The 20,855-nt window shown below is 47.4% G+C and overlaps 1 protein-coding gene and 1 long non-coding RNA gene across 13 annotated transcripts in view; one reads left to right on the forward strand and one right to left on the reverse strand.

The window, feature by feature from the left end:
* The window catches only part of Rhobtb1 (Rho-related BTB domain containing 1), a 128,951-nt gene that overhangs the window by 28,595 nt on the left and 79,501 nt on the right, over positions 1 to 20,855 (reverse strand). For 9 of the 11 annotated variants that reach the window (XM_087597497.1, XM_087597491.1, XM_087597492.1 and 6 more), the window contains 2 exons: positions 14,292 to 14,493; positions 13,571 to 13,674 (listed from right to left, as the gene is read on the reverse strand). In XM_087597497.1, coding sequence (XP_087453623.1) covers positions 13,571 to 13,674; positions 14,292 to 14,483 — 296 coding nt within the window. In that variant the 5' untranslated portion in view covers positions 14,484 to 14,493. Of the gene's footprint in view, positions 1 to 1,524; positions 1,579 to 13,570; positions 13,675 to 14,291; positions 14,494 to 15,864; positions 16,023 to 20,855 lie in introns of those variants that run through there. The other 2 variants (XM_087597496.1, XM_087597499.1) reach the window with 2 other exon arrangements.
* On the forward strand, positions 3,797 to 14,052 carry LOC120098936 (uncharacterized). Of its 2 annotated transcripts, none has more exons than XR_015645781.1 (4): positions 3,797 to 4,048; positions 12,786 to 13,007; positions 13,266 to 13,309; positions 13,449 to 14,052. It is a non-coding gene; the product is annotated as an uncharacterized LOC120098936 (long non-coding RNA). The 2 variants fall into 2 exon arrangements; XR_015645780.1 differs by lacking the exon at positions 3,797 to 4,048 and adding an exon at positions 10,016 to 10,213.

The raw sequence follows: 20,855 nt of genomic DNA on the forward strand, positions 1-20,855 counted from the left end.
GTGTGTGTGTGTGTGTGTGTGTGTGTGTTTAAAGGGAAGAAAACACAACTTCTCATTCCTAAAGAAAAAAAATGAGTGTATTTCCCTTGAGTACTAGCACATCAAATAATGTCCACAAAGTAATATTTTGATTGTTTTAACTCCAAATTGGTCTAAGGTCAATGTTAGAGCTATTGGGTGTGCCCAGGGTCAGAAGAGAGAGGCAGGAGTGGGAGAAGGACCAAGTCACCCAAGACCGTAGGGGCTGAGGTCAACCTCATTTGTCTCTGGTTTTCTTTGTATGTTAAATAAATCCCAGAACATTTTTTTTTGTTTTTGTTTTTGTTTTTCATTTCTCTTTTGGGGAAAACATTAGCCAAAGATAGCACGTGAAGGATTGCTAGAGATACTGAGAGAAAGTATGGGCTAATCTTTGTTGAAGGATTAAAGAAATCTGAGAACAGCTATCTTTCTACATACTTTGTCTGGAGCCAGACTCAACAGCGGCTAGCAGGGGTCTCAAATGCTGTTTTTCTAAGTACGGGGAAGTGGTGGGAACAGACTGGAGAAGCTACCAGAAGCTTAAAGGCAGTGACTGTTAGGAACACAATTTCTAAGTCCATTCCTATCACAGAGGGTCCCTCATCTCTGCTGGGTCCGTCAGCCTTGTCACACCGAGGGGTCTCCGGACCTGCGTTTCTTTATCTGGTTAAATGAAAGTCCCCCCAATCATCTCTTATCTAAAAACATCACGTCAGACCGATTTGGCAGGCAAGGCAAACAAAAGCATACTCCTCTTGGTCTCTAGAATGTAGGGAGTAGAGTGGCCACGTGACTCTCTCCAGTGCGCTCAACTCAGGGTGGATCTTGAGTAAGACAACCATTCAAAATTTAGAAGAAACTCCAAGTGGTATTTTCCTAAGTTCTGTCTTGTCTTGATGTTTTCTTGAGACTTTTATTCTGTGTTCAGTGTAAGCTACCATTGCCTCTATCTACTTTTCTAGGAAGGACCCCTGTGATCTTCACACGGGTGTGGGACGGGGTCGTAGTCATAGCTAAACAGGCTTTCTTTGCTAGTGCACACGAGTCTGCCTCTAGCCAAGCCTCAAGCAAGGAGACCCTGACCTCCACTCGTGGGCCTCTGAGCTCCCTTTCCCTTCTGATAAAGGAGGTAGGTTCTTTCCAGAAACATTTCCAAACCATTCACATTGACCACACAGCTCTCATGCATTGTATACTCTGACAGTGTTATGCACAGACACATTGAAACAGCCCAGGGAACATGATGGAGGGTTTGGGGCATGTGGCTCTGGGTTTTAGTAGGGGAGCAGCCTGGGTATATGAGATGTGAAGGGAGTTGTCAGAGATGGTGCACACGACTGGGCTGGAGATGGATGGTTGGGGGAAGTTCGAACTCATGGAGGATGGACAGGCCTGTTGGGGGGTGGGGGGTGGGGAGAGCGCCTGGTTGGGAGTTCTGGGGAGAGCAGGGCTGAACCATGCAGGACCCCGGATGTGAGCGGAGAAATTAAGCCAATACTTTACCAAGAGCAGTGAGGCTTCTTTAAGTACAGATGTTATGTGGGGGGGACTGTCAAAACATCCTGAAATATATCCAGATTTGGGAGCAATTAGCATGCGTGACTACTTCTACCGAGATTGTAAATGCAGTTTTACCAGGAAGCGGCCTGTTACATCCGGCTCCCGCCACCCAGCAGAAATCTGGCTAAAATAAGGCACGCTCTTAGGAGTGGGCTACAAATTGCAGACAACAGTAGAGGTTCAAAAATGGCGGGTTCCTCCAGCCTAGTACAAATGGTGCAGCAGTTAAAGTGGTCGGTACTGTCACGGTTAATCTTGATCATTTATGAGGATTTAGGATGGCCTGGGACACACACCGTTGGCAGTGTCTGTGAGGGAAGGCCTCTGAGTTCAACTGAGGCAGGGGGAAGACCCACTCTAAATATGGATGTGGGGGCTGGGGTCTCAGATGAAATAAACCAGAGAAGCCAAGCTGGGCGCCGGCATTCATCTCTCTAGGTCGCCTGACTGTGGACGTTCTTGTCACCACAGTTTGAGCTGCAAAGCCGCTGTGGCGGACTGTCTCCAGACTGCGAGCCCAGACAGATCCTTCCTCTGTTACGTTAGCTTCTGTCAGTAGTTTTGTTGCTCAACGAATGCAGTCCCCCTCTCCCCCATGACGTGTTCTACAGAGTGGTCTTACACTTCACGTTATCTTTACCAGAAGCAGAATGAGGGTGAGGCTGACTGAGTGTCACAACACCAGCGTGTTATAACAACTGGTCTTAACAGCCTCACTTAACACCTGGCTGACAGACAAACAACACAAAACAAAAATCCCCAAAACAAAAACCCCAAAACAAACAAAACCAAAAAACAAACAAAAACCTCACAAAAAACAAAAAGAAAACAAGCTCCTTGATTGACAAGGAGAGGGAAGTCAAGGAGATGGCGTCTCCCAACTCCCTACTTTTTTGCTCTCCGGTCCTCTTTACTTTTCCTTAAAGCTAAAACCCAGAGAAGCATGCTTCCTGTGCTGAGCGAGCGACAAGGCCAGTAGCAGATCCAGGAAATCCTCTGTGACCCTCTCGCAGTGCGGGGTGGGAAGTCTCTGGGATTAATGGCCAGGACTCTCAAGAGGTGAAACTGTCAACCAGCCACCTCTTCTGAGCATGATGAGAAAGATTTTTGTCCAGGCTTCTCAACCATCAACCATCTTCTTGAGTCTGTGAGGTCCACGGGGTTTGCTCTGTGCCTCATCCGGTATCCGTGGGCAGTCATCTGCCCTTCCATACACAGTAGGGACAGCCCACTGCATACCAGGCTCTCTTGGAGACACTGGGGACAGCTGTCCTGGCTGTCTATCTTTTTTATCATGTCTGTTCAGTGGTGGATAGACACAGCTAGAAACCCAGAATTGGATACTCGGTAAAGAGCCAATCAGAACACGGAACAGAAAAAAGGGGGCCCGCATTGGCGGGGGGGGGGGGGGGGGGGAGCTGCTGGAGTCGAGACCTCTGGGGAGGGCCTCTCTGAGGTTGAGGGTCCCGTAATAATTGAAGGAAGGGAAGGGCCAGACATGCTGCTATGGGGACAGAAGAGTTCAAAGTCACAGCTAGTTCAAAGACGAGGCCCCAAGGCGGTCATGCCTCAGATGCTCCCCTCAGGGAAGAGGCGCGTTGCTGGTGTACAGTGGGGGAGGGGGAAGCAGAATCGCAGAGAGGCCGAGGTGGAAGGACTCTCAGGGGTGGGTGGCTTTGGCTTTTGCTGAGCTGGTGGGCTCCCACATGGGAGTTTCTGGCTATAATTTCTAGCTGAATGAGTTGATGTTGCTGTTTAGATGGCATCTGATTAAACTGGTGATGGAGTGGCCAAGGGTCAGGGGTCAGGAAGAGAAAGTACAAGCAGAAATCAGGGGACCGAAGAAGAGGCAGAAGCACCCAAGATCAGGGGTGGCATCTTCTCTTAGCCTTGGGAGGAGTACAGGTCGTATGGAGGGCTGTAGAAGGTTGTGCCAACCGGGCTTGAATGGCTAGGTCCAAGGATGGGACTAAGTGGCACAAGAAAATCTGGCTTTTACTCAGCAAGATTACCACAGCACTGTTAATGTGTGCCACTAACTGTCCACGGTACCCGGAGCTAGCCCATTTTCACGATCCTCCCTCCCCCACCATGTTCACTAGATTGATTTTTATCTCACTAAAAGTCCTGTGAGGCACCTAAGAGTCTACACTAAGGGTACACAGATGTCTGCAGACCTTGGAGTCTAAAAGAAACGAAACTAGGCTAATGAGGCAGGGGAGTGGCTGGAGTTTTTGTAAGGAATCAAAACAGAATGTGAGTCGTTACAATTCTTCAGACTATTGTTCCTGGAAGCCCGCCAAGGGATGTCCTGGGGACCCGAAGAGAGGTTAGCCAGTTAATATGCTTTCTTAAAAATTACTTGAATTCGCCTTAAAAATCCGTTGGCTGCTTTCCTAACTCCGGAGGAACAATGGCTGCATGATTCTCTTCCAGGGATGAGATTCTCCCCAGAAGTCAAAGGAAGGTAAAGAACGGGAGCAGGTTTCTTTTTGAATTAATTCTAGGAGATTACAACTAGACTAGGGCTCAGGGATGTCCTCAATTACAAAGACCATCTCAATTTAAAACACACACAAACACACCACAGACAGAACATATACATATCACAGACAGGCACACACACACATATACCACAGACAGACAAAACATAGGCACACACAAATACACACACACACACACACACACACACACACACACACCACAGACACAAAACACACACATACCACAGACTGGCACACACAAATATACATAGACACACAAACACACACACACATATAGAGACATACACCACAGACAGACAGACACACACACAAAATATACACACACCCCACAGACAGTCAGACACAAACATAACACACACACACACACACACACACACACACACACACACACACACACACCAACTAAATGAGTCTGAGGCCAGTGAGGTAGATTTAAGAGACAATTCACTATTTTCTCTTATTTCTCTTCCTGAAGCCTAGAAATGTGTCCTTTGTACAGTTTCCTGAGCTGGGGCAGAGGTTTGAGGGGCAGACTGTAGCATAGTCCATGACTCACTTTAGGAATGTGTGTCATGAGTGACTGATATTAAGAGTTGCTGGGAGCTTATTAAACTTGCCAAGAAGGATATCTGAGAATGTTTTGTGTAGCAGACAGGCCCAAGTAGAGAAATAACGGAAACGTCTTTAAAATCCACCCAGAGAAATACCTTGTGGGTGGTGGTTAATAAGAGAGAGATGTTTTCTTTTGGCTCATGGCTGTGTCCTATGGTCTGTAGTTTCTGAAAGATGGTTCTAGAAGGACCGGCCACAGAGTTATTCAACAGTCTCCTGCCTTTGACCCAGCTAATTCAAAAGAAGAAGCACTGTGGCCTGGAATCTATTGCCTCATCAGAAAACCCCAAAACAAACAACCCAAAAACTTGTGGTTTTTTGGTTTTGTTTTCTTCATTCCTTTTACTTCATATTGAAAAGTCAGTGTTGTAAATTTGACCCCATTGTTAAAGCTTGCAGTTAGTAAAGGGGAAAAAATAGTCCAAGGAAGGCAACCCCTATTCTCTCTGCCCATCCGCTCAGCATTCCGACTGTGACACTCTTGGGGCTTCTCTTGATCTAGCTACTTTACTGGTCAAGCTATCAGGTGACAGCCTTCCTGGTCATGTGACCATTAATCTTTGCTCATTTGGACCTTAGCTATTATCCTAACAAACTTCAAGGAAGCCACACCCAGAAAAGAAGTGTCCTTTCATTGGAAAAATCACCCACAGCCATACTAATTATCCTCTAAGAATATTCATGAGGACCATGGTGATAGCCAATTTAAACAGCAAGGACCGGCAAGTTCTGCTGACATGGTTTGTTTGTCCAGAGCAAGGTGAAACTCTAAGGAGAGGAAAGACAAGCAATGGTGTACCCTATTCCTCAGCTCTGCACCCCAGTTCTCACACAAGGCAGCCGGTTAGACCCCCACAGTTCTCTCTCTCTCTCTCTCTCTCTCTCTCTCTCTCTCTCTCTCTCTCTCACACACACACACACACACACACACACACACACACACACACACACACGTCTCCCCGCTCAACTCCCAGGTTTCTGTTACATGCTCCAGGTTGTAAGCAGACAGCTATGGAAGGCACAAGAGATGGAAACCTCTTATGGAACCGAGTGTTTTCTATCTCACTGTCACGAGTACCCAGAGAAACAAACCTTAGGGAAGAGAGGAACACGAACAAAAGCAAGCATGGTTCCAGCAAGCCTCTGGACTGGAGGCTCTCACTCTGGGCGACGACCAGCATGGCTCTGTGTGACCGGAGGATGGCGGTCCCCATTCTTAGCTTTGAGAGTCTATAAAACCCATTTTCTGTACCAGCTCCCACGGCTCAAGGTCTCCCTTTTCCCTCCCATCTTAAACTTTATGGAGATAAAGTTGAAATATGTTAAGCTTTCAATATTCACCCGTCGTATATTTCATTTGGTCGGTTCTGGCACCTCTATTCTCCCTGAAACTGTGATTGCAGTCAAAGATAACTTCTCCAACGCGCCTGAGTTTCGTGGTGTGGTTTGGATGGGAACCGAGTCTCCTAGGCTCACTTGTTCGGATCAATAGGTCCTCAGCTGGCGAATTTGTTTTGATAGGAGAGTGAGCATCCGACGGTGAAAGATGTGGGTTGTTGGGGGTGGGGCTTGAGGTGGAGGAGGTGGGTCTCCGGGGGTGGGGCTTGAGGTAGAAGAGGTAGGTCACTGGGGGTGTGGCTTGAGGTTCTGTAGCCCAGCCCAACTTCCTGTTTGCCCTCAGCTTCCTTACTGCTGATGTGCTGTGGGATTTGAGGAGCTGCTTGATGTCCCCATGCTTCCCCGTCTGGGTGGGCTGCGTCCCTTTCTCAACCTCGTGAGCCAAAAGAAACCTCTCCCTTCCTCGAGCTGCTCTTTTTTTTTTTTTTTTTGGTTCTTTTTTTTGGAGCTGGGGACCGAACCCAGGGCCTTGCGTTTCCTAGGCAAGCGCTCTACCACTGAGCTAAATCCCCAACCCCCCTCGAGCTGCTCTTAGTCAGCTTGTCCGTCTCAGCAGTGAAAGAACCAATCCATCTTCTCTAGGCAACCAGTTTATAGTTTGTGGACTTTTATGGAGTCACCCAGCATCTGCACTTTGCCACTCAGTGCCCACTTACAGGAAGTTCTAGCTCTCGTCTTTCCCTTCTGTGAGGCTTGGGAAAGAATGACGTGACGGTTCCCGAAGAGCCGTCACCTACATGTGGCTGAGGGGCACCTGCTTCATGACCACCACTGGCTGGTTTATCTCGCCCCAGAACTAACTTTAGAAGAAGCATCACGCCGAGGTCTGGGTTCACAGATCTGGGGTCTTGTTCTAAGGCCACAGCAGAGTTTGGTTCCCTGTGTTACAGGAGCTGTAGGACACGATGCCTTCAGCTCACAAGCTGTAATAACGTAATAGACCCCTTGGTACAACCACGTGGGAAGGATGCTCTGGGTGACCTTCCGTATAGCTTCCCCTTTGCCATCTGGTGTCTGTAAAGCCTGCTGTCAGGGCTAGGGGACAGGAGAAGAGCACAGGTCACCTGTATTTAGGAACAAAATGCAGGGAAGACCCAAAACACCCAGCAACCCAGATGAGTAATATTTTTAAAAAAATTAAAATAAACCCATGATCAATAAGGCATCGGCATTTTAAGCAACAAAGGCAAGATCAGGAGCAGAGCCACAGTGAGATTGAGGCAGAAGAGAGAAAAAAAGCAAGCTAGGGACGGCTCTGTCCCCTACATTTTCAACCCAAGGTACTCATTCGTTTTTGTCGTGTCTGACCTCAGCCAACCCTCTCCTGACATATCCGTGGTATATATGTAACAGGCTGTTTGCCACTCTGACATCACCCAGAATGTTCCCGGACAGGACAGGTGAATCCAGAAGACTCTTCAACAGATGTGCCCATTGTTCCTCCTGTCTCGCTTGTTATTGGCCATGAGTTTAGGCAAAGACACAAACACTGGGCAAACCAAGTCTTGAATATTTTAAAGAGCCTCCATGAGGCACTGGAAACCGAGTGTATCCAAGTCATATCTGATTTCATGGACTTTTAACACGAAACCCAAGCCATCTTATCTAAACAGACACCCAAAAACTGCAGCTCTGATTAATGTTATCATTTCACACACACGCTGTACTTACTCCTTGTGGGGACAAACAGAGCCTAAGAGAAATCTGTATAAAAATTCAGCATGCCATAAATGAACCCAATTAGAACCCAAATAATGCACAGAACTGCTCATGGGGAGGGTAATTATGGTGGTTCAAATTGCTCAGTTAACTGGAGGAAAAAAAATGCCCTCTTCCCCAAATACCCAGAATTACCACTTCTCAAGAGCTGGGAAGATGGCTTGGTGGCTAAAATGCTTGCCACAAGAGCATGGAGGATGACTTCCTGATACCCAGAACCCATGCAAATGCCACATGGGTGGTCGCTTGACCGTCATCCCAGCATTCAGAAAGCAGAGACTGGGATCCCTAGAGTAAATTAGCTAGCCAGATTAGCTGTGTCGGTGAGCTCTGGATCTGACTGAGAGACCCTGCCTCAAAGAGTCAGCTGAAACTGATGGAATGAAATTAACAACACCACCCTCAGGCCTCCACGTGCAAATGCCCAGTATGCACACAGGTGCACATGCATCTCCACACACAGGTGCACATACACACGCACTCATTTATGCATACCATACATATACATATTTATGTACACATTTATGCACACAACACACACATATATACACATATACATTTATGCACACCACACACATATATACAAACACATACACACACCACACACACACATATATATACATATACACATTTATGAATAACACACACACATATATATATACACATATACATTTATGCACACCACACACATATATACATACACATACACACACCACACACACATGTATATATACACATTTATGCATACCATACACACATATATGTACACATTTATGCACACACACACACACACTTAGACCTTTCACTGTGTTCACAATTGGCTGCTAAAGGATGCATTCATGGAGTCGGATTATCTGCTGAGGGTTAAGGAGACTACATGAAACCCTGGACCATCCCAGACGGGAGAATGCTGGTTTCCATTCTCTATGCAGACAGCATGGGGCATATGAGACCAGGAGGAAGCGGCCAGTGAGCCTGCCACCCAGCCACGCTGTTAGCCACGAATGAGGGGGGGTGTAGCAGGATGTGGGCTTTGCAGTTTGCCAGACCAGGAAGGAAAACTCAGCTCAGCTCTGTCCCAGCTGCCTGACCTTGGTCCTTCCTGTGGCTGCTTCCTCAACTGTGAAATGAGCTTATTCGAAGGGTCACTGTGACAAGAAGGCTGGGCAGGAGCTCAGACATGCAGGGCTGCTCAGCTTACCTGGGAGTTGTTGCTGACACCTTTAGCATCCCTGGATTTTAGCATCATCTGACCCTGGGGCAGATCAGCCCAGGAAAGAGTAACATCTGCAGTTACTTACACATGCCTGGCTGGGAGGAGAGGGATCGTGCGTCCCATGTCCCCTCCTAAAGGCACAGCTCATCCCATTTCCCCACCTTTCAGATGACCAGTATCAAGTGTGACCTGTGCTTCTCAGAGATGAGTGATATCCCTTTATGAGGCTCTTTGTTGCCAAGGAGAGAATGGCTGGTGACGGTCATGGTTACTATGTATGGTTTTGTTCTTGACATTTGAAAAGATCCAGAGACCAGCTTAAAAGTTCATCCAAAAGTAGACTGTGCTTGGGAGGCGGGAGGAAGACCCACCCCATCAGCTTGTTGGGCTGGGAGGCTAACTCGCCTTCCTGAGGGCAAAGCAACCAGAAGGTAAACTGTGGACAACAATTCCAGTCAACAATTGTATAAGTGCAGGAGAACAAACAGAAACTTTGCTCTCCAAGGTGGGGGACGTTTTCAGCTGCATCCTGTTTAGAGTGAGGTGGAGGTGCCTTGATGTAGGAGAAGCAGCAGGAGCCCCAAGTCCTGGAGAGCTGCAGGCGAGACCGCCCCTTGAGACTCAGGACTGGGAGACAGTGAAGCTTCTCAGCAGTGTGGTGGAGACTACCGGCCTCCTCCCCCCAGGGGACGGTTTACCCGATGTTGGCAGAGATGCTAAGTTGTCTGAGATCCAGGAAGACCTTTGATACATTGGAGCTATCTTTTCTAGTTGGCAAAGTGGGGGCGGGTGTAGGGTTAAATAGTAAGCCATGGAGAGGGCAGCGGCCTTCTGGGTACAGTTTAAACCATGGTAAAAGTTTTCAAATTCAAGTTGGCCAGCTGCCTGCCACTGTGTTCCTACTAGACCTCTGGATTGTTCTAGAAACCAGACCCTTCTATGCAGAGTGTACCGGAGGGGTGACGTGTGAGCTTCCTTTGTGTCGAGAAGCAGAGAACGCCAGGACTGAGGTCTCCATGGCATCCGGATATTGAGTCTGGTTTCTCTCGCTATCACCCTGGGGGAATGCAATCAATTATTTTAACAAGGTTCCAAATGCTTTGGCATGTAGACCGAACACCTCAAAGTTTATGGCGGTTGCTTATGCTGCTGAACTGTGACGCCCACCAAGTATAGTAAAAACGTAAGTACAAGCAAGACCAAAACAAAGCAAACACTACAAACAGGTTTAGGGACTGAGGCAGGCATGGCCCAGTGTACAGGAGCACTTCTTATTCTTACTGAGGAACTGGGTTTGGTTCTCTGCTCACAGCAATCTGGAACTCCCGTTCCAGTGGATCCAACACCCTCTTCTGACATCTTAGTGCTCCTCATGTGGTGCACATACATACATTCATGTGTGCGCGCGCGCGAACACACACACACACACACACACACACACACACACACACACACACACACACGTACACCAAAGTGATTAGCTGAAACTGCAATTATGCTCTCTTCCACAAATAAAACTAAAAGGGGAAGCCACTACAAAGCTTTCTTACTGCAACAAAAAGTTGGCGGAAGCTCTCTACAGAATGTAGAGCTTCAGAATGTGCTACCCAATTTTCCCACAAAGTGTAGCTTTCTGGGCGCTGAATCAATATGGCGTCGCATATTAAGCATTTCCAGAATGATGCTGGTGGCTGAAATGGGGTAGGGGTAGTTTTCTAGGTTCTAGTCTCTCCTGCAGAATGGGGTCTGAGACAGCAGGGCTGGAAGCTGTGAACATGGGAAGGGTCCGAGGAAACACAAGGTAAAATCAGGCAGGCAGCAGGAGAGCCCCTCACAGGAACCGAGGACCCAAGTAGGCGTGTTTCCTGTTTCCGGTTCAATAGGAACCAGGTGCAAGTGAGGGAACCTATGACGGGTGCTCAGAGCAATGGAGCCCCGAGCTTTTGGAGGCCCAGGAAAAGAGCAGCTTGCTTAGTTGGCAGTGAGAGGACAGGAAACCCTAGCTATGTCCGGGGGGCAGGACAAGGCCCACTATACATTTGTGAGTTGGTAGGGCAAAGTCTCAAGAGAACAAAGTGGCTTTTGTCGACACCGTACAACTTCTGCTTGGCGGTCCGCGTCACACCGCATTGTCACAAACCCAACGTGTCTCTGAGTGCAGCTGAGGCAGTCGCTTGCTTGGTCTACCCAGATACCTCACTGAGCTCATCCCAGCACAGGTACTTTCTTAGGACTGGGATTCTAAAAGTCCTTTACACCAGTTGTGCCCACCCTTCCTTTCTTCAAAGACTTCATTCCCAGCTGTTGCTTCTTTAAAACCAATACAAGACCTGCGTGTGTGGTGAGCGCAGGCTGGTCTATTTTTTCTTTTTCTGTGTGTAGGACAACGTGAGGAAAAAAAAAAAAAAAACCAAACCAAAACAAAAAAAGAAACCACCCCCAAACCAAAACAAGACGAACAAGAAAAGCCTTGAGATAACACTGAAAAAACATTAGTGGGAAAAGAAAAGCAAAACAAAATAAAACACCCCAAACTCAAACCGAACCAAACCAAACCCAAACAACAACATCAAAACCCCTAGGACATTCACAGAAAGGCGTCTACCTTGCCAGCTACTAGATTGAAGCATTATGCTATTGGCCGATTTTGATATCCTGCATGGTCTAAATGTTCATGGATCATTTCTGAGGAAAGGGGAGAGGGCTGTGCTACCGAGGTGATTCAGCCAGCAAAAACCTTTCTTGCCCCTAAGCCTGATGACCTGAGCCCACATGGTATAAGAGAGAGTCAACTACCCAAACCTCCACAAGACACGTGGTGACTTGCATGCACCCCTACATGGGGCTGGGCCTGCACTGGAGTCAGAAATGGATTGAGCATCTTGATCCCCATGTGCTGTAAGCTAGACGGCCCTGGCTAAACTCAGTGGGTCACAAAACAAACAAACAAGCCATGTACTGGGAAAGACAATTTTAAGGAGGGAGGTTGACAGGAACTGGAGCGCAGTAAGAGAGCCTGTGGGGTTGAGGTTAGTGGGAACATCTCATAGGTACACATAGGAACTTATCAAAGACCACAGTGAGAAATTCTGTTGGCTTCTGCACCCTGCTTTTTTTTTTTTTTTGAGTCTCCTTGAACAAACTGGTCTAAATCCCAGATTCTCTGCCCCTCCCCCTAATCATATGAACTTCCCAGAAGCAAGACAGATGCTTCCAACAGTTTAACCCATTATTTAAGACACACGGATAAAGTTAGCAGGCCTGTAGTTCCCAGTACTCAGGAGGCTGCCGCAGGGGGATGGAGCATTCAAGGCCAACATGGCCTACAGGGTGCAACTCTGTCTCGAGAAAGAAATGACATAGAAAAGGGCTCAGTTCTAAAGGCACTTGAGGCCCAGTCCAGTGACCTGAGTTTGATGTTTGTGCCACCACAGAGTGGGAAGAGATAGTCAAGCCTAGCAAGTTGTCTCCTGACCATCCAGATGTATGCATAAATGCAGCAAAACTAATGAATTAATCGATCCAATTTAGAAAGGAAACAAAATAAAGAATCCTTAGGCTACCAGCTACTGTTTGCTGCTCTGACTACACACGAAGAAGGGAGGCTACATGGCAGGTTCTGAACAAAACTGACCTGCCTCGTGTCAAGTGTCACCGGAGGAAGAGCAAAGCTCACACTTGTGGAAGTGGCTTGTGAGGGACCTTCTAGGGCTGGAGAGTGGCGGAGCTTCTTGGATGTTTCTCTTTATCACTAGGTGGGAGTGTGTACTCTGGCTCTCTGAGGTCACGTGGCGTTAGATGTTAAGGAAGGAGAGAACCAAACAATGCTACCCCAGTCTAACAGAAACGAGGCCCTCCAATTTACAGCGGAGGAGGATCAGGGATCGCCCTCCTTGGGAGCAGACAGCTCTAAGAGTTGTCAGAGAGCCTGTATTGGGCGGTGGCGTCTCAAAGGTGGTGCTGACCGTCAGAGGAAGGTATTTTGACTTCGTTCCCACCCATGTACGTGTCCTTTCGGGTTTATCTTCCTTTTACTGGACTTTCCCTTTTCTCTTTGTTTGGGGGTGGGGAGAGGGACAATAGACGTGATTGTTTCCCTTTGTTTTGGAATCATGCCCCGAGAAGGGTTTCTCAGATGCTTTTCTTTCTTTCATTCCGGAGAAGGGTTTCTCAGATGCTTTTCTTCCTTCACGAGTGCCCTTCAAATTGAAATGAGAACCATTTTTTTTTTCCAGGTAACGCGTTCTAAAAGAGCCATCACCATCAACGAAGGCAGACGGTAATGTAGTTCTGAACTGGGGGCCCAGACGGATACTTGTCTCACAAACCTCCCTGCTTGGCTAGCTCGGGGTGTAACGAGGGGTACATTTGTCCTCCACACCAGGAAACAACAACGTGGCCCATTTACCCTTTCCTAGGCACCGTCTGGAGTCCAGTGCATCGCAAGGCTGCATGCTCTGGCTGCTATTGACTTCCTAACCCTCTCAGGATAGGGAAAGGAAACTGCGCGTAACCACCCGTGTCCCCGGCCTTGTTTTACCTGCCGTATGCGAAACGCCTGTCTTTATGGTGATCTCCAAAAGTGTCCCAAAGCCTGAGGGAGATGCTCACTTCATCAACAACATCCCTGGACCGCTCCAGGACCTGTAGGAGGCAGAAAGAAAGTGTGAGGCAGGGGTGTGGGAGGGAGAGAGGGAGGGATATGCTCAAAAGTGTTCTCCAGGGGCACCCCCCCTCCCCCGCCCCCCAGGCCTTTCCAACATCTAGTGGGACTCAAGACAACTAATTCACCATCTCCATCATGTGACTCAAACTTCCATTGGTGCACTACAGCCACGCCCTCAGCCACGCCCTCAAGTTTGTCCTTTGCGCTTTTTTTTCCCACTCCACTCCGCCCCCACGCCCCCAATCACCAATCAGGTCACTTCTGCTTTATGTATGGGATATAGCTACCTGCCTCATTTATTTTACTCGGACTAATAAAGAGCCAACAACAGTGATGGCCAAAGTATTCTTTTAAAATTTTGTTCCTTCCATTTTTCCTTCCTTCCTTTCCTCCTTTTATTTAGCCCAAGCTAGCATTAAAACTCTCCATCCTCCTGCCTCAGTTTCTCGAGCACTAGGCTTGGAGGCCTGGGCCACTGCTGCAGGCAAATTACTATTGGTTCAGCTTTTTCTGTGCTTGAGGAGGCAGGGTCTCAAGTAGCCCAGGCTGGCCTGGGACAGGCTGTGTAGCTGAGGAAAAACCTGTTGTACCTTACCTCTTGGCAGACGCGGTACTGGTCAATGGCCCACACGGTGGGCACATGGGTGGCCAGCAGCTGGTACTGTGTCAGGGTGGTATTGCACGCCCGGGCACAGATCAGGCGAGTCTTCCCCACGGCGTTGTCACCCACAACCACGCACTTGATGGTTTCAACGTTGGGTCTTTCGTAGTCCATGTCAGAGTCCATTTATAAAGCTCTGTAAGAGGACGGCGAATGCCACGTTAGAGAGGCCAAGACTTTCCACAGAAACTCGCAGCAGCAATGCTTTGCCTTTGTCCAGCCACGTCCTTGGAGGTGCCCGGGCACCGGCAAGAAGTTTGGAAGCGAAACTCAAGCTTTCTTTTTATATCTCGCACGAGAACAAAAACACCACACTGTTATTTTGACCCTGAACGGTTTATTCCGGCAAACGTGTTATTTTCTCCTTGCTTTTCTCTAAACATAACCTGCCTACTGCAGACCCATCCAGGCCACTGCTGGCCCAGAGCCATAAGCTCCCTAAGTCACATGTGTGGACCAGCTAGTGAGCCTGGTCACCTGTAAGGTTCACCTTTGACGCCCGGCTTTGACTGCCCAAGAAACACAGTCATTCATCTGGCCACAGTCTTTAAACGACCCAGTGTCTGGTATAGGGAAGTCACATTTCCTCTTTGGTGACTAAGAGGAAAACCAAAACAAAAGGCTGAAGCTCTGGGTTGGATTATGACTTGATAATGAAATGAACTCGAGTCCATCATTCACTCACTGTTTATGGCGGCTGTATTGACACAACAAAGTATTCTCAAGGGAGCTCACCAGAGCTAGCTATACAAAAACCAAAAAACAAAACAAAACAAAACCAAAAAAAAGCATTCCTTTCCCTTCAGTTTTCCCATCAAGGAATCTGGAGCACAGGGTGACAGCGGACACTACCAGGAAGACAGAGTACTTGAGACTTTCCTGAAATACCGGGGCGTATGTGTGCGAGCATGTGTGCCTATGTGCGAGTGTGCACGTGCGTGCACATGTGAAGAGACAGTTGCAGACCCTGTGTGGTTGGTGACTTAGAACACTGGCTTTTGTCAGGTTAAGGGAAGACGAGTGTAAGCTCACGACTAGCCTGGCCTATGTACTCATATCTGGTCTCAACAAAACAAAAGGAAAAAACCAAAAGGGCGGGGGCTGAAGAGAAAGAAGAGACAAAGAGAAGAGACACTGCTGTTATAGCTGCGTTTTCTGGAGCCAGGCTCCCCACACAGAGGAGAGCCGTTGTTTTACTGTGGGTAGGAGGCTGTCAGATTTCTGAGTCTTAACCGGCCCTTTGAGGAAGTCTAACCTGAGCAATTTGTCATGTGGCTATTTTTCAGAGCTGGAAATTATTTTACCAGCTGTGGTTAAAAACAAACAAACAACCAACCCCAAAAAACAAAAACAAAAACGCAAAAAAGCAAAGAACAGGAACAACAAAAACGAAATGAAAAACTCCCAAACGAAAAACAGCAACAACAACAACAACACCCCCACCACCACCCCCCGCCAAAACCATCAAAGCCAAAGCCAAAAAATGTTCAGAGGAAGAGCCTTATACCTAACTTCAACCCAGCAGAGCTGACTTGCAGAAAGCCATCCTTTAGATGGTAAAGACAAGAGGTGGAGGGTGCCACAGACTGTCTTCTCAGAGCTGGGTCTTCCCTGAAGGTAAAGCAGTTCTGTCAACCACAGTGTTGTCACAGGCAGTTGTGAAACCTGAGACAGGAGAATGGCTTTTTAGGAAGGCTTTGAGGGAGCAGGTATGTGGTTTGGGTCAGGATTTGACTTGGGGTTGTGTAGCACCAGGAGGCTGAAAATAAATGGCCATTCCCCACCTGCTTATATTTACAAACAAGCAAACAACATCTTGAGGACAAAAATAAAAGTCTATCCTGATTGTCAGCCGGGTGTGGTGGCTCCCTAAGATTCTGTCTGGAGAGATGGCTCAGTGGTTAAGAGCACTGACTGCTCTTCCAGAGGTTCAGTGGTATTTTTATTCCCTTGTCTAACAGAACAATGTGGCAGAAGCTTGCTTTTGGCAGTGGATGGATGACCTCCTCAGTACCCACTATGGTTATCACCAGTCTAGAGACCAAAGATAAAATTGGTAAATGTGCCCAATGGCTGGGGTAGATACATGATCAAGACTCATAATGACTTGGTCACCAACATAGGGAGCGTGGAACCTTGGTGCCTGAGATGGAGTGAGCTTGAATCTCAGCTACCCCCCATTTTCCTATCCCTCAGACGACTGGGTGGGGTTTACCTCCTGGGTATTGTCCATTAGTTCAGAGGGAACCATGGCAGAATCCATCTCCTACACTCAGTGAGAGAGTTGAGTGGATTGATGGGTAAGTCCTGGTTATGGCCCCAGATTCGCTGATGAGGAAGACAGGGTCTTTCGGACAATGTTAAAAAGAGAGTCCTGGGACTAAGAGTCCTGGTTCAGTGGTTAAGAGCACTGACTGCTCTTCTGGAGGTCCTGAGTTCAATTCCCAGCAACCACATGGTGGCTCACAGCCATCTGTAATGGGGATCTGATCCCCTCTTCTGGTGTGTCTGAAGAGAGCAACAGTGTACTCACACACATGAAGTAAATAAATAAAATCTTAAAAAAAAAAAAAAAGAAAGCCAACATCAACTTCAGAGGTAAACCCACATACTTAATCCTGACAGAGATCGCCCCAAAGGAAGGATTTTTATAAGCGCTAACTCAGGCATAACCCACTGGACACTGAGGAATGGAAACTCAAGATGAGGAGTGGCTGACTTGAGTCAGAAAGGAATCAGGGTGGAAGTGTTTCTTTGACAATGTCCTGGTGAGGTTGCCATGGGTGTCAGGGCGGAACCGCAAACTGGCTTCATTTGGAACCCCCATAACTTTGAAACCAAGGTACATTGCCTTGAATATCCTAAGAGGTAGGAAGAAAAAAAAATCGGTCTTTGCTGGGGGATTTGATTGTTTTGAAAGATTATTTTAGAAGAATGTTTGAATTTAGGGACAACATAGGAAACTAAAAACTAGAGAATTGGATGTCTTGTCACTTAGCAAACTCACTGTGATAGCTGACTCTGAAGAGGAGACCCCCCAGTCATGGGGATCTCTAATATGTTGGTGAAATTAATAACTATGTCGGTTTTTACATATGTCTTTGAGGTGGTCAGAAACCCTTAATGGTTCTACTCAGGCTCTTACCACAGAGACTATCCTTCATTTTAGGTAAAATTATTTATGTAATTTTAAAAGAAACAAAAAAACAGTGAGTGGGCGTCAGAGGTAAAGACAACACCCATGGCTGGGGTTCTAATCCCATATAGTTTGCAGTAAGCACCACTGAACTCCTCAACACCCAACACCCTGAATATTTCATTCAGAGCAAACAGCTTTCCAGTGTGTACGACAAGCCAAAAAGTATTGTAGGAATTCAAAACTACAGCCAGAGAGGTAGTCATGCCTTCTCAGTATCCCAGCAAATCAGCTGCTCACGAGTTACCCATAAACACCTATTCCTGGAAGCAAATGCACAAATAAGCAATTTTACCCCCTTCGTAACAGCTTTCGGTTTATTCCTATCTACACGTTGGAGGTTGAGTGAGTGCTGGATGATCACTGTCTGCTGTCTGATTTTTTATTTACTTTCAGTGGGAGTGATGAATAGTATCCCCTTAGCAGAGTTAATACATTTCACCCTGGCAAATCTTGCTTGTCTGCCTGAGTACTCTCTTGCCTTTAGATAGATAATCCAAGGAGGCAGGAAAGACAGAAACGGCAGATGGGAACCCTGGTGACCCCCTTACAGCATTTCCTCCTTGAATAAACTCGGAAGGACGTGGAGGATAAGGGTTAAACTATGCCTTGCAACAGCCACCCACCACTCCGTCTGGATGTCAGAAGTGGCGAGTTTATTTTATGAAGGACTAAAGGAAGGGGTTCTGGGTACTGGGTATTGTTCATGAAATGGCCCTGTGTGCTGTGGTCATCGTCCTTGTGGTCTGCAGAACCATGTCATCGGTGTGGTCATTCCAGACTTTTCCAACCGCTAGCTACAGTCACAATCTGGACCACAGCCCGTTCCTCTCTGCTTGCCACGATTTCTGCTCTCTATCCGGAGGATTAGATGTTCTCTACTCCAGCCTTGTAGCTCCCTTCGCTCAGGATCTATGGTTCTTATTGCACTCGTACCACTCATCCCGTTGGCTGAGCCTTGGGTACCGCTGTCATCAGGGGCACATTACCCCTCCAATCTCAAATGCCAGACTGCAACCCTCAGTGCCACATTACTACCTGTAAAGTCACCACTTCATGATGCGAGGCAGTGCGACAGTGTCCCTAGCAGCAGGAGAAATCAGTCTGTTTTCCCTCTCTCTTGAACTCTGGCTGGCTTTGTGCAATGAGTTCAGGCTCTGAGATCCTGCAGGTCCATAATCTTGCTACTGCTGGCCCGGCCTTACTGAGCCCAAGATCCATCAAAATAGTCTGTCAGTGGCTGTCGCCAAGTTTATACAGATCTTCCAGGTTTGCTGACCCTCCAGCTATAAGTAGTTTTGTGAATGAGCCAGGCGAAGCCAACAGGACAAGTGTGCATGTGTTGGGAGCCATAAGAAGTTCCTTATTGTCCTAAAGACAGCAGGCTTGGGGGGTGACTTGTTATCCAGCAGCAGTTACCAGGAACTCACTTGTTATGAAAACTGCCAGAACTCTGATGCCTTTACTAATTAATACCACTGTGTTGTTGTAAAAATATAAAGAGTATCGGTGTCCTTTACCCTGATAACTCTGTACCGCGGTGCCCAGATACCTGTTAGATATCTTGGCGGAAACACAGCCCAGCCGCACACTTTCCTACACTCAAACCCTCACATAAAAGAACACACAACACAATAATCTTAGATCCAATTGGAAAGATATGATTGCCCACTTAAACATATAAAGCCCAGTACCATCTATCCCTTAGGAACATTGATAACAACCTGTAAATACACAGAGCAGAATCTTAACATCACCTGCCATGGCTTCTCCTCTCTCTCCGTCTTCCTTCTCCACTCTCCCTTAGTCTCCTCCTCTTCCTTCAAACTTCTCTCCCGCCCATCCTTCCTTCTCCTCCAATGACAGGCCTCCTTCTATCCTGTACCTGCCCCTCACCATACTTTAAAAATTCAATGGAGAGGTGGTTCTGGTGAAGTCACCTAAGTTCTGAGTCCTTGACTAGGCTGCTGTCCTTGGGGCAGTGGAATTAGCATCAAAATACAGATAACTTCAGGGCAAACCACAACACCACAGCTGTGACGGAGTTCATGGCTAAACACACACAAAACAACAAACAAACAAAAAGCCCAAAACAGCAGCAGCAACAACAACAACAACAACCTATCCCAAGGAAGGAAGGAAGGGTGGTTTATTTTGAATCCCAGTTTAAGAGGGTAGTCAGTCATGATGGGGAAGGTTGGACGGCGGGACAGGATGGCAGAAAGCACTTGGACACATTGTATCCGCAGTGTGGGGGGGGGGGAGCAAGGTGGGAGAAGGGGCGCCGGGAGGAACTACCAATACTAGTCCTCTGGTCCTCAGCTCACTGTTTTCTATACTTAGACTCCAGACCATAAACCCAGGCTGCCAACCTTTTCATTCAGGTGGGTCTTTTTTCAACCTAATCTATAAACAGCCATGCTAAGAAGGTGATTAAAAAACCAGTTGTCAGGATGACAACCAATATAAATTGGATAAAATGGCAATTAAGTTTTGGCTTTTCTTGGATGCTAGATCTTTTCCACACAGCGTTGGTGACAACTTTTCTCGATGCAACCATCCTCTGCTTCCTGCATGGTGTAGGGAGCATTGGACATCCATGTCTTTCTTTTTTTTTTTCTTTTTTCTTTTTTTTTCTTTTGGAGCTGGGAACCGAACCCAGGGCCTTGCACTTGCTAGGCAAGCACTCTACCACTGAGCTAAATCCCCAACCCCATCCATGTCTTTCTTAGTCCTTCTGAATAGATTTTGTTCCAAAGTGTGGAACACTTAAGAGCTACAGAAGGAACAAAAGTAGCTCGTTGTTTGAACCCAAGGTAAAAGCACTCTATGTGCATTTGTTTGTTTTGTTATTTTGAGACACATCTCTAGAGTTCGGCTGTATGCTAATGTACAACATACTTCTGCATAGCTCCTGCACAGCCTGCACATCTCTGCATAGCCCTGGCTGTCCTTTGACTCACTCTGGAGACCAGGCTGGCCTTGAACTCAGAGATCTGCCTGCCTCTGCCTCCAGAGTGCTGGGATTAAAGTCATATGCCACCAGACCTGGCTTCAGGTATGCTTTAAGTGAGGAAGAAGCAAGCAGGAGATCCCAGGCTGGAGGGAGAGAACTAAAGTTGCTTTTCTGTTGGCTTTGAGGAGAAAGGAAAAAAGCAGGAAACTCAGGAGCACAAGCTCTGGAAAACCAGAATGGATAGGGGCGGTTCTCTTCAGGAGCCTTTAGAAGGAACGGGGCCTGACAGTGCTTTAAACCTAAAGACACCCACTTCAGGCCTTTGTGGGTTTTGTTTCGTGCCACC

The sequence above is a fragment of the Rattus norvegicus genome, chromosome 20 (genome assembly GCF_021556685.1).
Source record: "Rattus norvegicus strain SHRSP/BbbUtx chromosome 20, alternate assembly SHRSP_T2T, whole genome shotgun sequence".
NCBI classification, from domain to species: domain Eukaryota; kingdom Metazoa; phylum Chordata; class Mammalia; order Rodentia; family Muridae; genus Rattus; species Rattus norvegicus.